The sequence below is a fragment of the Quercus lobata genome, chromosome 3 (assembly GCF_001633185.2).
Source record: "Quercus lobata isolate SW786 chromosome 3, ValleyOak3.0 Primary Assembly, whole genome shotgun sequence".
Lineage (NCBI taxonomy): Eukaryota > Viridiplantae > Streptophyta > Magnoliopsida > Fagales > Fagaceae > Quercus > Quercus lobata.
In genome coordinates, this window is record NC_044906.1 from 60,666,694 (window position 1) to 60,681,785 (window position 15,092).

At 36.1% G+C, this 15,092-nt stretch overlaps 1 protein-coding gene across 1 annotated transcript; it reads left to right on the forward strand.

Moving 5' to 3' along the window:
• Positions 1–13,485: 13,485 nt before the first annotated feature.
• On the forward strand, positions 13,486–14,124 carry LOC115981198. Its single transcript, XM_031103363.1, has 2 exons — positions 13,486–13,959; positions 14,086–14,124. Exons 1-2 carry the CDS (start codon positions 13,486–13,488, stop codon positions 14,122–14,124), a joined length of 513 nt encoding a protein of 170 aa, XP_030959223.1.
• Positions 14,125–15,092: the final 968 nt, after the last annotated feature.

Below are 15,092 nucleotides of genomic sequence, written 5' to 3' on the forward strand. Positions count from 1 at the left end.
AGGCAGGGGCAGCTCCACATTGGGTTCAGGGTGGTCATGGGACCACCATGATTTGGAAAAAATTATTATTATTATATAAAAAATTTTAAAAACTTTTAATTTTTTTATCCTTCAAAAAAATTGTGACCACCCTAAATTTTTTTAGGCCCAACATAACTACACTTTGGACAAAGTTTGACAACAAACTTGATTGTAGATTAAGGTTACAACTCCATTTAATATTTTTTTTTTATTAGATGTGAATTTTAACGAAGTCACCATTAGATTACATTTTCTTCTTATATCATCCATACTTAATTGCAAAGTTTTAATGACAATAATTATGTCATTAATCAAAATTTTAAATTTTGAGTTTTATTAATCTAAAATTATTCATAAAAAATAATTTTATAGATTAACTTGTAAATAACATTTGATTGGCATAAAATTTAACATGCATTTTAAGAATATAAAAATCCATGTAATTCAAGGATTAGATTTTCAAAATATGTAGCCATGTTAATTTGTTTAGTGAGAGTTGTAGCCTTAATTGTACATATTAATTTTTTTAAGCTACATCTAAGTTTGTAACCAAATTTTGTCATTTAACTTTGGTCTTTTTACCAATATGTTAGGTTCTCACCAACAAAAAGAAAAAAATCTAAGAAAAATTTCATTTAACTAAATTTTTTTTGGATATGTAATTTGCAACATTTTGATAATGAGATTATTATGTAATGATTTCAAAATAAAAAAAATCCGTAAAAGAAAATTGTAAGATTTTATATATTTGTGTATTTTTTTTTTTGTCTATATATAAAGTTTTATTTATTAAATTTTTTAATGACCACCTTAAAAAAAATTCCTATTGCCGTCACCGTAAAGATTGAGTTGAATTTTGTCTGTGTTATTGACGGATGCATAATTTACTGATAATTTCTAGAGTTGCCTTTGTCTTTGGTTTTCTTTGAATTGAGCTTATCCATCGAGCCAAATGATACTAATCAGAAAAAATTAATGTCACCACAAGGACATATGAACGCTGTCATTTTTGACTAGGTGTGAATGATATTTTATCTGTTTTCTTAAATAAAAATTCATCAAAAATATTAATTGTGGGCGCTTCAACTGATAACAAATTTTGATGTCCAATATTGACTTAGATCTTGGCAACCTTTTGTTTTTTTAAAGTTTTAACCTATAGTGCCCGCTTCTGATAATAGCTCTTTATTGTAGAGTAAGATACTAATCGATTTTTAGTGTAGACAGAGATTGAATTTCAACTCTCTTATTCAACTATCAAAGAATTTATCAATTAAACTAATTGAAACCTACAGATCTTTGCAACTTCATTAACAAGAAAGCATCATTGTGTTAGTATGATAATAAATAATTATAATAAAATTGACATCATAAGTTCAAGTAATACGTTATCAATAAAAGAGGATGCACCAATATGGCTAGAAAGCTAAGATAGGCAAGGACCACGTATGTCTTGTATGGCAACAAAGAAGTTTTATAGCCGCCATTTGTCGCCACAAAATTTCTGAGTATGAGGCCTTTGCGCGCATATTCAGGCAAAACAAAGCTGCATGCCGTAGAACAAAAATCTTTCATTAAATAGTTTGGCATAACTATGAAACTTAGCAGACGTTTGACGTACTTGCATCCATGCATGCATGGCTATTTAGCAAGGAACTGCTACATTGCTAAGGGGAAGGGGTCAGCAGAGGCAACTGAGGCGTTAGCACTTAGTAAATGCTCAAAAAGAAGCGTGAAACCAAGTTGCATTTGAGGGAGATAAGATATATGTGATTTCCACGTAATTCTGTGTCTCCTCTGATCTCTTATTTTCTTATGCTTCTGTTTCTTACTATTTTTTCTTCTTCACCTGAAATTTTAACACTATCAAAAACAAAAACTATGGAAGCAGTATGAAATCCTGTTCAACAAGTGAGTTTGGAACAGTGTGGAGATCGTGAATGATATTGAAGGCTTTTTGTCATCATTCTCTTGTCAGCAAACTGTCTTCACTCTTTACTTGGGACAAAATGGGCTTCTGCCCTTTTCCACAAAACTAATTAGCCTTTTGCCCTTCTTCCCAAACTAAATAAGGAAATGCCCCTCTTTTGAAACTCGACTTTCTCAAAATCGAGTTAAACCCTATAGTGACGTTTTTAAGGACCTATAGTGACGTTTTTAAGGACCTATAGTGGCGTTTCGTAAATTGATATTCATAAAATCGAGTTATAGGCAATAAAATTGCCTATAACTCGATTTTGTGAATATCAAGTTATAAAACGCCACTATAGGTTCTTCAAACGTCACTATAGGTCCTTAAAAACGTCACTATAGGGCTTTAGAATTTTTTTTTTTTTTTAACTCGATTTTGAGAAAGTCGAGTTTCAAAAGAGGGGCATTTCCCTATTTAGTTTGAGAAGAAGGGCAAAAGACTAATTAGTTTTGTGGAAAAGGGCAAAAGCCCATTTTGTCCCTTTACTTGGGCTAGTACATAGAGACAAAAATAAAGTGGGCCTATCTATTTGCTAGTGGGGGAAAATGGGCATTTGTCTATAATTTACAAACTATGTAGCAAAATGTCATTATTTTGAAACTATTTAACAAAATACTTTTGTTTTTGAAATTTGATTTTAATAAAATTGAGTTTTATGTAAAACTCGATATTCTCAAAATCAAGTCCAATTTATAGTTTTAAGTGGAACTCAATATTAGTAATGTCGAGTTCCACTTAAATTTTCAAAAAAATGTGAATGGCAAAATACACATAGAACTTGACATTGTTAATATTGAGTTCCAACTGTAACTCAATTTTATTAAAACCGAGTTTCAAAAACAGCAACATTTTGCTAAATAGTTTCAAAACATGAGTATTTAATTTCATAGTTTGTAAATTATGGACAAATGTCCATTTTCCCAAGCTAGGTAGTCGCTAACTTTTCAAGGACAAGTTGTTAACACGTTAAAAGTTTTACAATTGGAATACAATACAACAACCATTTAGCTAGCTTTAGAGTACGCTAGCATTTGGTTTGCTAAATACTAAATATTTGACATTTGACATTTGATATTTAACACAACAAACACCAAAAAACCTCTTACATCAAATGTTTTAAATATTAATAAATTTGGCATGAAAGAACAATATCATTCCAATTGGAATAGTATGGACACCTATGCTAAAAATAAAATAGTTTTTTTGTTCTTTTTCTCACTCCTCTCATTATTTATTCTAATTTTTCTCACTCCTCTCATTATTTATTCTAATTTTTCTCACTCCTCTCACTCACGTATCTCTCTCTCTCTCTCTCTCTCTCTCTCTCTCTCTCTCTCTCACACACACACACACACACACACACACACAAGTTGCCGATCTCCACCATAGTGATCTTCACCTTCAATCGATCTCGCCAAGTGCTAACCTCACCATAGTTTTTGCTTCGCCTAAAGCCACTCATCACGATGGTGGCTTTGTTCTCAAGGATTCTCTTCATTCTCATTTCTCTCCTATGGTAGTGATAGGTGGGTCGACGTTGGTTTTTGGTTGCTAGGGTCTATATATTGGCTTTATTGGTGGCGGGCCTAGTGGTGATAGGTTTTGTGGGTCATTTGATGGGTTGTGGGTTGCTGGGTTTTGTGGGTCATTAGAATTTCCGATGGGTTAACATTTATTTTGGTAGTTTTGGGTTGATTTTTTATTTATCTCTTCTTCTTCTTTTTTGGGAGTTTTGTGTTGATTTCGGGGTTTTTATTTTTTTATTTTCAAAGTAGTATTGGGTGGTGGTGGGTTTTGAGTCGTAGTGACGGGTTGTATCTTTGGGTAGGGGTGGCAATTCATGTTTGTAGTCGAATTCATGTTGTGTCGAGCTATGAGTATTCGACTATATGGGTTGACTCAAACCTAACCTGTTTAGTAAATATGTCAAGAATCCTCAATCCTAATGTTAAGTTATGCTTTTTCACATAATATTTATGTTGGCTTATTCCATAACTAAAAGTGTTGTAATTATATTAATTTATTTCCTTGTATTTTGTGGGATTTTATTGTATTGAGTTTAGTATAAAATTGGTAAGGATTGCTCAAGAAGTTAATCTCGTGACTTGTCTTGCGAGCAGTGCAAACCACGAAAGTCACATTAAAAGCACATGCTGGAAACTAAAGAGTCAAGTGGCAGACTATATTTCGCGAGTCACTTCATGACTCAGGCCAAGTCACGAGTGACCCACGAAACTCCTCATTAATCACAATATTGAAAGGAGGCTGTTGAGGACTCTTTTTTCACCCCACATGGCCCTACTTCATTAGCAACCCACGCCACATCAACATATTATTGATTTTTTGGATAAATCTCTTTAAAACCCAAAATAAGCTCATATCTCATTCAACTACATGGATTGGGCTCACATGACCCACAAGATCCTTACTTCAAGAGGCAGATTCATGGTTCACATTTCCTCTTCATCAATTGGGATCATAACCCCACGATATCATCAACATCAACATATGGATCGAGCTAAAGCAATGAATCAAAGCTTACGGCTCATATTACCTCTCTCACACTCATGAAAAGCAGCTTCTCCAGTAAGAGCTCATATTTACACAAAAATGACAACAAAACCCAAAGTATGTCATCTCATATTTGGCTTATGATCCAAGCTCGTGAGTCTTTTTGGGGAAACTTTAGGAGTCGTGGTTTGGAGGGCTAAGAGTTATGTTCAGTAAAGTTCTAGTGGTTTAAAGTTGATATAAAAATACATGTTTCTTGGCATGTTTTTTCCAACTCCTTGAACTCTGACGAGTCTATGTGTAATGGGTAAACCTTTCTTATCACATAGCAGTTAACATGATAAAACTCTCCATTTCTTCTTTTCCTAAAACTTAATATTCATCATATGACAAATACTCAATTTTAATATTCATTCAACCTCCAGTTGTTCCTATGCAAATTTAGAAACTTCATTTTATTATTTTACACAAACTACATTACTACTTTTAGCTAAAATCCAATTCAAACACATGGCCTAATTTGATTGGCTATCTTTAATCTCCAAATACATAAAATATTCATGATATCTCTAATATCCAACTGTTTTCTGCCACAATTAGACCAAATATTCCTCCACCAGCTGCTAGAGTAGAGCATTAAATGCTCTTCTTGCTCACCAAGATTAAGTCACAACACAATGAGACCTTAACTAAATCTCTAAAACTTCATTAACTTTCAACCAATCCTTCTATTACTTACTAAAAATGAGTTGTAATAGAATCTTGGACCAAAAACACAAACACCAAAAAAGGAAATATTTCCAACAGAACACCAGCAGTGTGTTCAGCACTTAACACCTGGCTAGAAGTGATATCATCAGTCATTTAATACTCAAATCCCGGCAGCTTGACATCCGACCTCGTCTGCTTCTGTCCCAAGCAATAGCTATCTTACGACAGCTGTGACAGCTGACCCAACATCCTTAACATTACTGATTTTCCACATTTGGCTAAAAACCAAACCCAACTAAAGTAACTATCTTTTTCTTGCCAAAATATATTTCTTTTTCTACTGCTCTTTCCCCAGCAGCTCTTACCCAAAATAGCAAGAACACCTTAAAGCTAAACATACCATTTTTTGCCAAATGTTAGGATGGATTCACTGAAGATTTATTGCTGAATGGGACAAATTTTGGCTGATATTATTTGCTAAAAACCCTCTTAAACTCAGCTATAAATAGCAACCCTCATCAACACACCAACACACACCAATAGAGAAGAACAACTCTTTCATAAACTTCTCTATTCTCTCCCCCTCTGATAATCTTCTTAAGCTCTTAATGAAGTTCTGAGCTTTTAAGTTTTTAGTTTCCAAATTATGAACTAAACTCTTTAGCCTTTAGCTCATAAATGCCCTTCATAAGCTCTCATATATTCTCAAACAGAAAATCCCAGTAGCTTTGCTAAACACACTACAACACCATTACTTTCTTATACTCATTATCACACTCTTCATATTCTGAAAATACATCTATCTTGCTACCCATATCTCTAAATATCTCTTTCTCCACTTCTCTTACACAATCTCATACACATTTACTACACCATTACATATAACACACTACAACTCTTCTAAGCTCCACTCTTATACTCTCTCATTATGAAATTCTACTATTTTGCTACCCAAAAATACATCTCAATACTCTTCTCCACCTCTCTTATAAAAGCCCTTCTTATGGAAGACATAAATTTCTAATACTAAAGTCCTTCTCCTAGAAGGCACCAAGATCTTATATCAAAGCCCTTCTCATGAGAAGCACAAATATATCTCTCTTAGAAGGCACACAAATACATCTTACAAAAGCCCCTCCCATGGAAGGCAATCCTATTCATAATTTCACAACAACTAAAAGAGCATTGTCAAGGGAAAACTCGTTTAAGTGCATGATAAGAGGGCAAGCTTAACCAACCACTACACATAGCTGGATATACTCTCTCTCCCTCCAGTTGTACTCATTTTTTCCCTTCAATATTGAAGTTATCATGGCAAACTGCCTCTTTACGGCGGGAGTCATTTTGCTGGAATACTATTATCTCATTGATGCTACATAGCTAGAGCTACAAACCATAAAAAGATAAGTGACTTTGCTTCCATATCTTTAAATTTACATCATTGAGTATATGATTACTTCACATTTAAATACATATTACTTTATTACAACTACTAATCAAAATTATTATATCAAACACATATTATATATTTATTCAACCATTATCATGATTCTTAGACTTTGGCTTTAATGGTTTTGTAGGCTTAAAAGTACATCGGTTGCCATTGGACCATGTGGCCCAATGTTAAGTTCTGGATGCAACTCCCCAAACACAACTTGGGCCTAGTAAGGTCACCCCTCTAGCGGACAAGAAGTAGCCAAGCAACCGAAAAAGGCCCCCGAACAAAGGCTATTCAGAGAAAACCCCTAGAGAGGTTTCTACAACACACCCACCTTTTAGAGAGAGAGAGCTACTCATCTTTAAGTGAGAATTATTTTGTAGTCTCTTCTCATTTCCCTTTCCCATTTTTATACCTTAAGATAAGATTTGTACCCAAACACAACCCATGCCTATTCAGAGTGTAGAGAATATTTTGGAGCTTGGGAAGCATTTGAGATTTGCCAAAAGAAGCTGGTGAGGCTTGGCGAATGCAATCAGGTGGTATTGTGGAATATGGATAACTAGTGAAGACAAGACTCCGAGAAGTCTGTTGATAGTAGGAGCTTGGAGGGCTCAAGTACATTGGGTAGATTAGGCTTGGAGGGTCTTTTTGATATTCTTGTACTCTATCTTATTCACTAGTGGATCGATTTTGACTTAAAGGGTCGCGGAGAGGTTTTTAGTCGAGTTTTTCGATTTCTTCTTCGATAACACGTTTCGGTATTATCTTGTGTTTGTATTTCTTTTCCCTTACTCTTTAAGCCTTATATTTATTATTGCTTGCTTGTGGTTATGGCTTAGAGAGTAGTTTCAGTTATTGAGCTTCATTTACCCTTGTTTTGCACTTAGATAAGTTAGAGTAAAAGCAATTAAGCCGTGTTATTTAAAATTAGGGGTCTAAACAAGCATTAGTGTTTTCATACTAATTGAGCTCTCACCTAACACGACTAGTTTATTAAACAAGTCGACCCAATACGATACATTTAACCTATTTAATTAAAAAGTTATGTAAAGGTCAATACAAATGACTCATTTAATAATCTGTTTGACTAATAGGTCATACCTAACTTGAATAACTTGTTATTAATTCTCATATATCTAATTCTCATATATCTTAATGAAGAGTGTATTAATGTATGTAATTCACTAAATTGCAATCCACATACCATCAACTTATATAAAATATAAATACTCTTCTCATAATATTTTATATAAATATTAAGAAATTCCAATCTCTCATTTATTGACATCTGGATATTTTAAAAAAATTACTAAAAAGATCCCTACAGTGTGGATCAGCTAGTAGTAAAATGATCCCATATGTCATACTATCAATTTTGTTTTGTTGAGCATGAGGTTGTTAACTATAATTTATATAAAAAAAATGAGCATATGCTATGCTTGTATTATTTGCAAAATATATATATATATATATATATTTTTTTTTTTTCCAGTAAAGTGGTTACATGCACATTACTTGACCATTTTCTATGAGTTATATATTTAACAGAACTAATAAGATGGAGAGGCCGATTTTTTGATAAAGCTTCACATTATTTATTTCTCTGTTGCTAAGAGAGGTGGCTCCCATCTGTTCTTAGGCTGTAGAATTGTCGTTCCTTCTTGTAAGGATTCATCTCCCTTCACGTGACAATGTTATGTGTAGGGCTAGTGGTTTTATCTTTTCTTTGGGGAATTGGGAAACAGTTTTTTCTTTATCTTTTTAGGCTCTCATCCATCCTTTTCTCTTTTCTTTTCTGAGATTTAGGTCATGGATGATCTCACGAAACATTGGAATTGCCTCTCCCTTTCTGAAAGAGAAGGTGATGACATATGCATAAAGAGAGATCACTGTTCTACAGAGCACCTTATTGCAGCATTTTTTCTAACAAGGCGAGCTCTCAACATGGATGCAGTGGCGAGGACATTTAAGCCTTTATGGTGTGTTGATAATGGATTCACAGTTAGCAATGAAGCTGCACACAAGGTTTTGTTCAGTTTTGACAATAGCGAGGATGTGGATCGTATCTTATCTAGGGAACCTTGGAGTTTTGACAAATTATTGGTAGTACTTCAACTGTACAATAGGCTTACTCCCCTTGAAGATCTGACTTTTGATAAGGTATCTTTTTGGGTTCAAATCCATAATATTCCTATCAGTTATAGGTCTAAGTCAATAGCAGAGGACTTTTGCGAGTCGAGTGGGGTGGTGGATCGCTCAACAGAAGCTTCAAAGTGTGAGGGTGGTAACTATGTGCGAGTTCGAGTCACTCTGGATGTCTACCAACCTCTGTGTAGGGGTCGAGTAATAAAGGTGGAGGGTGGTAAGAAAGTTTGGGTTAATTTCAGGTACGAGCACCTTCCTAACATATGCTATTGGTGTGGTTGCTTCAATCACAGTGATAAGGACTATGATATCTGGATTGAAAGCAAGGGTTCTCTACAAATCTCATCTCAGCAGTTTGGTTCTTGGTTACGTGCAAACCACACCGGCCCATCCAAGAAGAATGTCGTACATGTTTCAGATTTTTACGAGGGGAGAGCAGAGAATATTTCCACAAGGTGGCGCTGGGAAGGGAAGTAATTCCATACTCAGGCGAAGCTGTTGGAAACGATGAATAATTTTGAAATGGAAACCTCTGCTATGGAGGTGGATTTTATGGAATTTCCAAATCCCGAAGCTCGTGATGCTACGTCTCAACTTGGAAAGCCAAATTCGTCTCTTCAGGAATGTGAAAATATGGGAGAATATTTTTCATAGAAAATCAGGGAGATTGACAAGGATCTTGGTATTTACGTCAACCCCTCTAAATTAGCCTAAGCCGAGACAGCTGTCCTAAATAAGGAAACGTCTCCACTATTTGACTTGGAAAAACTAAGGAATGGTTTAGAAGAAAATCGGTGTTCACAACAGGCCCACAAACTGATACACACGTCTCATGGGAGTCATGATGCACCTCTCCAAGATGTAACAAACACTTCTCAGAGACCCGGGCATATTGATGCAACTTTTCAAGCAAAATGGAAGCGCTTCCCCCGACCAGTTGATAATTCCCCTGTTATTAATGCTAATATTCATGCTACCAATGACAATAAGATCGGTTCGAAATGCTAGATCACCATGTTTACTGATCAGAGTGAGTTACCAAGCAAAAAAATTCTGGTTTCTTGTAATGATAAAGAGAATTTTCCTATCTTGGCGGAGGCTAGTTCACAGCCCCGCCAGAAGCAATGAGTTGTGCTTGGGAACCAACTTGCAGTTCAAGAGCTTTTGGAATTGGTGCAAGCAAAAGCTCCCTCTGTAGTGTTCTTGGCTGAAACATTGACAGGCGAAGCTAGGCTAGATTATGTGAAGGAAAGGACTTGGTTTGATCACAAACATGTTGTTCCAAGGATTACTAGAGGAGGTGGATTAGTATTGTTTTGGAGGAATGATACTGAAGTTGAAGTTGTTTCTTCGTCACTTAACCACATCGATGCTATCATCAACAAAAGTTCAGATTTTGCTTGGCGCTTCACCGGATTCTACGGCAAGCCTGAAACACATAAGCAGCATGAATCTTGGGATCTCCTACATGGATTGAATGGGCAGAATTCATTACCTTGGTTATGTGCTGGAGATTTCAATGAGGTGATAAAACATTCAGAGAAGTCAGGGGGGAGGTTGTGACCACGTGCTCATGCAGCTCTTTAAAGAGGTGTTGGACGAGTGCAACTTCATGGACTTGAGTTTCAAAGGTTTCCCATTTATGTGGAGCAAACATTATCGTACCGGTGTGTCAATTTAGGAGAGACTAGACAGGGCTATAGCCACGGCTAAATGGTTTTCGAATTTTCTAGGTACTTGGGTACATCATGTGGATAGTACGACTTTGGATCATAAACTCTATGGATTGAACAAGCTGGTTTGGAGTTTCAGCAGAAGAAGAAGCCGTTTAGATTTGAGGAAATGTGGCTGGCAGATAAAGGGTGTGGGGAAACTGTAGAAGGCGTTTGGGAAGCAAGCTACGATAAAGGTGACGATCACCATGTGCTTAGGAAAATAGAAAACCGTGGCAAAGAACTCACTCGATAGAGCCAAAAATGCTTTGGTAGTGTTAGAAAAGAGTTGGAAAAGAAGAGAAAAGAGTTGGCTCAGGAAGAGAAGTTGGCATTACAGACTAGAAACTAATTCCGGGTTGTGCAAATTCAGAAAGAGATTAATGTGCTCATAGGGAAAAAGGAGAGGATGTGGAGACAAATGTCTCGAACATTATATCTGAAAGATGATGATTGAAACACACGTTTCTTTCACTGTAAAGCCACCCAAAGGAAGAGATGGAACCAGATAGCAAGTATTTGGAATCACATGGATGAGTGGTGTACTGAACAAAGCTAGATTTTGGACATGTTCTTGGATTACTACAAACAGTTGCTCACTTCATCTAATCTGATTGAATTGACTGCTGAGATAGACTCCATTCCTAGAGTGGTGACCGAGGAAATGAATGGGATTATAACCAGTCAGTTCCAAACTTGGGAAATTGACAATGCATTGAAGCAAATGGCTCCTTTAAAAGCACCGGGTCCGGATGGAATGCCCCCATTGTTCTACTAGAATTTTTGGGATTTGGTAAAAGGTGATGTAAGTGGTTCTATTCTCAATTTTTTGAATTCTGGCTCCCTTCCTAGTCCTTTAAATCATACTTTTGTGACATTGATCCCAAAAACAAAGAATCCGAAGAGGGTAACGGAGTTTAGATCAATTTCTTTATGTAATGTGTTGTATAAAATATTCTCTAAGGTGCTCGCTAATAGGTTGAAGAAGGTGCTGCCTTATATAATATACGAACATCAAAGTGCCTTTATTAAAGGCCGTCTCATTACGAACAATATTGTAGTAGCATATGAGACCTTACACTACATGAAGAACCACAATTCTGGGAAGTCTGGCTATATGGCACTCAAACTCAACATGAGCAAAGCTTATGATCGTATTGAGTGGTCCTTTTTAAAAGACGTCATGGTGCAAATGGGCTTTCATAAGCCGTGGGTTGCTCTAATTATGGAATGTGTTACTTCGGTAACTTATTCTTTTTTGGTTAATGAAGAGCCATGTGGAAACATAAAGTCTAGTAAGGGGATTCGTCAAGGTGACCCGTTATCACCCTACCTTTTTTTGTTATGTTCGAAGGGCCTTCATAGAATGATCCACAAGGCAGCAAGCAATGGAGACATCCAAGGGGTATCTATTTATAGAAATGGTTTGAAACTAACACACTTATTTTTTGTAGATGATAACCTCTTGTTTTGTAGGGCTACTTCTAATGATTATCAAAAAGTATTGGAGATTTTATCCTCTTATGAAAGAGTTTCGGGGCAAAAATTAAATCGAGATAAAACAGCGCTCTTTTTTAGTAAGTCCACTCCCATTGACATGCAACAAAAAATCATGGATGATTTGGGAGTGTCCACTTTGAAAAATTATGAAGAGTATCTTGGTTTGCCATCCATGGTGGGGAGAAACAAGAGGGTAAGCTTTGAGCACTTGAAGCAAAGAGTTTGGAAGCACCCACAAGGTTGGGAAGGAAAGTTGTTATCACAAGCCGGAAGGGAGGTGTTAATAAGATCCGTCATTCAAGCCAGACCCACTTATACAATGAGCTGTTTTAAACTCTCGGTTACTTTGTTTCATGAGTTAGAGACTCTTGTTTGGAAGTTTTGGTGGGGTCAAAGGGGAGACCGAAGAAAAGTCCATTGGGTAAAGTGGAATGAGTTGCGCCAATATAAAAGATCAAGGGGGTATGGGATTTAAGGATCTCACGACATTCATTGAGGCTATGTTGCCTAAATTGGCGTGGTGACTCCTCAATGATGAAAATTGTCTTTTCCATAGAGTTTTTAAGGCAAGATTCTTCCTTAGAGGATCGATCTTAGAGGCCATAGACCCCCCTTTAGCTTCATATGCATGGAGAAGTATCCTTGTAGGCAGGGATGTGATAGCAAAAGGAGCATTGTGGAGAGTAGGGGATGGCAAATAGATCAAGATTTGGTCTGACAACTGGCTTGACATAATGCCAGAATCACCACACCAGTGATATTTGGACAAGAGCATTCATATGTTGAGGTACCGATTGATCCGGTCCAGAGGAAGTGGGGAGATGAAGTAGTTGATCATGTCTTTGAAAGAGCTGAAGCTGAAGTCATCAAGAGTATTCTCTTGAGTTCCACTAGCCAAGTCGATGCAATTGTTTGGCAATTTACCCCATCAGGCCGGTACTCAGTTCAATTGGGATAGAAAATGTTACAAGATAGTTCTGATGCACAACAAACACCAGCTATTGATTCGAAGTTTTTGGAGAAATTTATGGGGGATGCAGGTGTCGAGTAAAGTGAAAAACTTTGTTTGGCGAGCATGCAAAGAAGCTCTACCAACGAAGTGGAACTTGTTTCGCAACAAAATCACCACGTCTGCCCTCTGTGAGAATTGTAGAGTGTACGATGAAGATTGTGCACATGCTATTTTTTATTGTTCTAACTTGCAAGTGGCTTGGAGCTTGAATGCTCAATGGAGTTGGCTAGCATCTATGCAAGGATGCAATATCAAGGAAATCTTCCAGAAGGCTTTCTTGGAAAGGAAGGATGCTGAACTCCTAGCGTTCACAGGCTGGACCATCTAGAATCGACAAAATCAAATCTAGTTCAAGGAGGCTGTGTGTCCTATAAACCATATACTCCCTCTGTCCAAGGAAAGGAAAGTAGAGTTTCAAAGTCTCCATCAAGCAACAAGGACAGTACAACACAGGAATCATATGAGATGGAAGTCGCCAGAACCAGAGGTGTACAAGGTTAATTATGATGGCGCGACCTTTGCGGATCAAAGACGAGCTAGTATAGGAGTGGTCATTCGTAATGCAGAAGGTGCGGTCATGGCTGCACTATCACAGTTGATCCCTCTTCCAACAACGATGGCCCAAGTGGAAGCGATGGTAGCCAGGAAAGCAGTTGAGTTGGCTCTAGAGATTGGCTTTACAAGAGTTGTCATTGAAGGTGATTCAAATACTATCTACAGAGAGTTAAGTAGCACTGATCTATCCTTAGCCTTACACGGGCATGTGATTCAAGACACTACATGTTTAGCTTCCTCTTTTGTTAATCACAGTTTTTCTCATGTTCGTCGTCAAGGAAATAATGTAGCTCATGCTTTAGCAAGATGGGCAATAAACTCACCCAATTTAAGAGTCTGGATGGAAGATGTATCACCAAACATTCAGTGTATTGTTCAGGTTTATTTGGCCTATGTTGGTTAATGATAATGAAGCAGGTTTCTCAAAAAAAAAAAAAAAAAAAAAAAAAAGAGATGGAGAGGCCAATTTTGTCTAAGCTATTGACTTATATTGTGTAATTTACAGATAATTTCTGGAGTTGCCTTTATCTCTGGTTTTCTTTGAATTGAACTTATCCATTGAGCCAAATAATAATAATAATCAACAAAAGTTAATGTCATCACAAGGACATATGAATGCTGCCATTTTTGACTAGGTGTGAATGGTATTTTAGCTGTTTTCTTTATATAAAAAATGCATAAAAAATATTAATCTTGGGCTCCAAGCGGGGATAGAGCTAAGCTAGGACTTGGAGGGCAATGCCCACCATTTTTTTTTAATAAATATTATTTTATATATAGGTATTAATTTTAGCATTTGTTTTATAAAAATTATACTTTGGCCCCCTAACAATACCATTGATTCTTTTAAGAGTAATAATATAGCCACAAATTTTTCTATAATATTTTTACAAACTATTGAGATAGCAAATTCTTATTAGTTTGTATTTGAACCCACAACTTATATCATTTTTTTACTTACCAATAACCATTTATCACATTGTTAATTTATAAAAGGTTTGTATCTTTAACATTTTCCCCCTTTTAAAGGCAATAAAAATTTATAGATCTAAAATCTAAAACAAAATATACAAGCCCAAAAATTTAGCACTACAACAAAAAATACCAAAAGCAAAACTAAAAAACATTAATCCCAACCAACAAATTTTAACCAAAACAAACAATTCGACCTTTTAAAAAAATTTATACAAAGTAATTTTGTCCTTACCTAGCAGCAAACACACACATCAAAAAAAGAAGAAGAAGAAGAAGAAGAAGAAGAAGAAGAAACCCTTAACATCTATGAAGCAAAGTTAGAGGCCAAAGTTGCCGCATGCAACCAACAGCAGAGCCACCTCCTTAATTCCAACTCCAAGTCCTGACTCCAACTGATAAAATTTTTGACATCCAAAGATGATTTAGATCTTTGCAACTACGTACATTGAAAAGAAAGCTTTATTGTGTTAGTATGATTATAAAACTGACATCATAAATTCAAGTACTATCTTATCAATAAAAGAGAATGCACCAAGA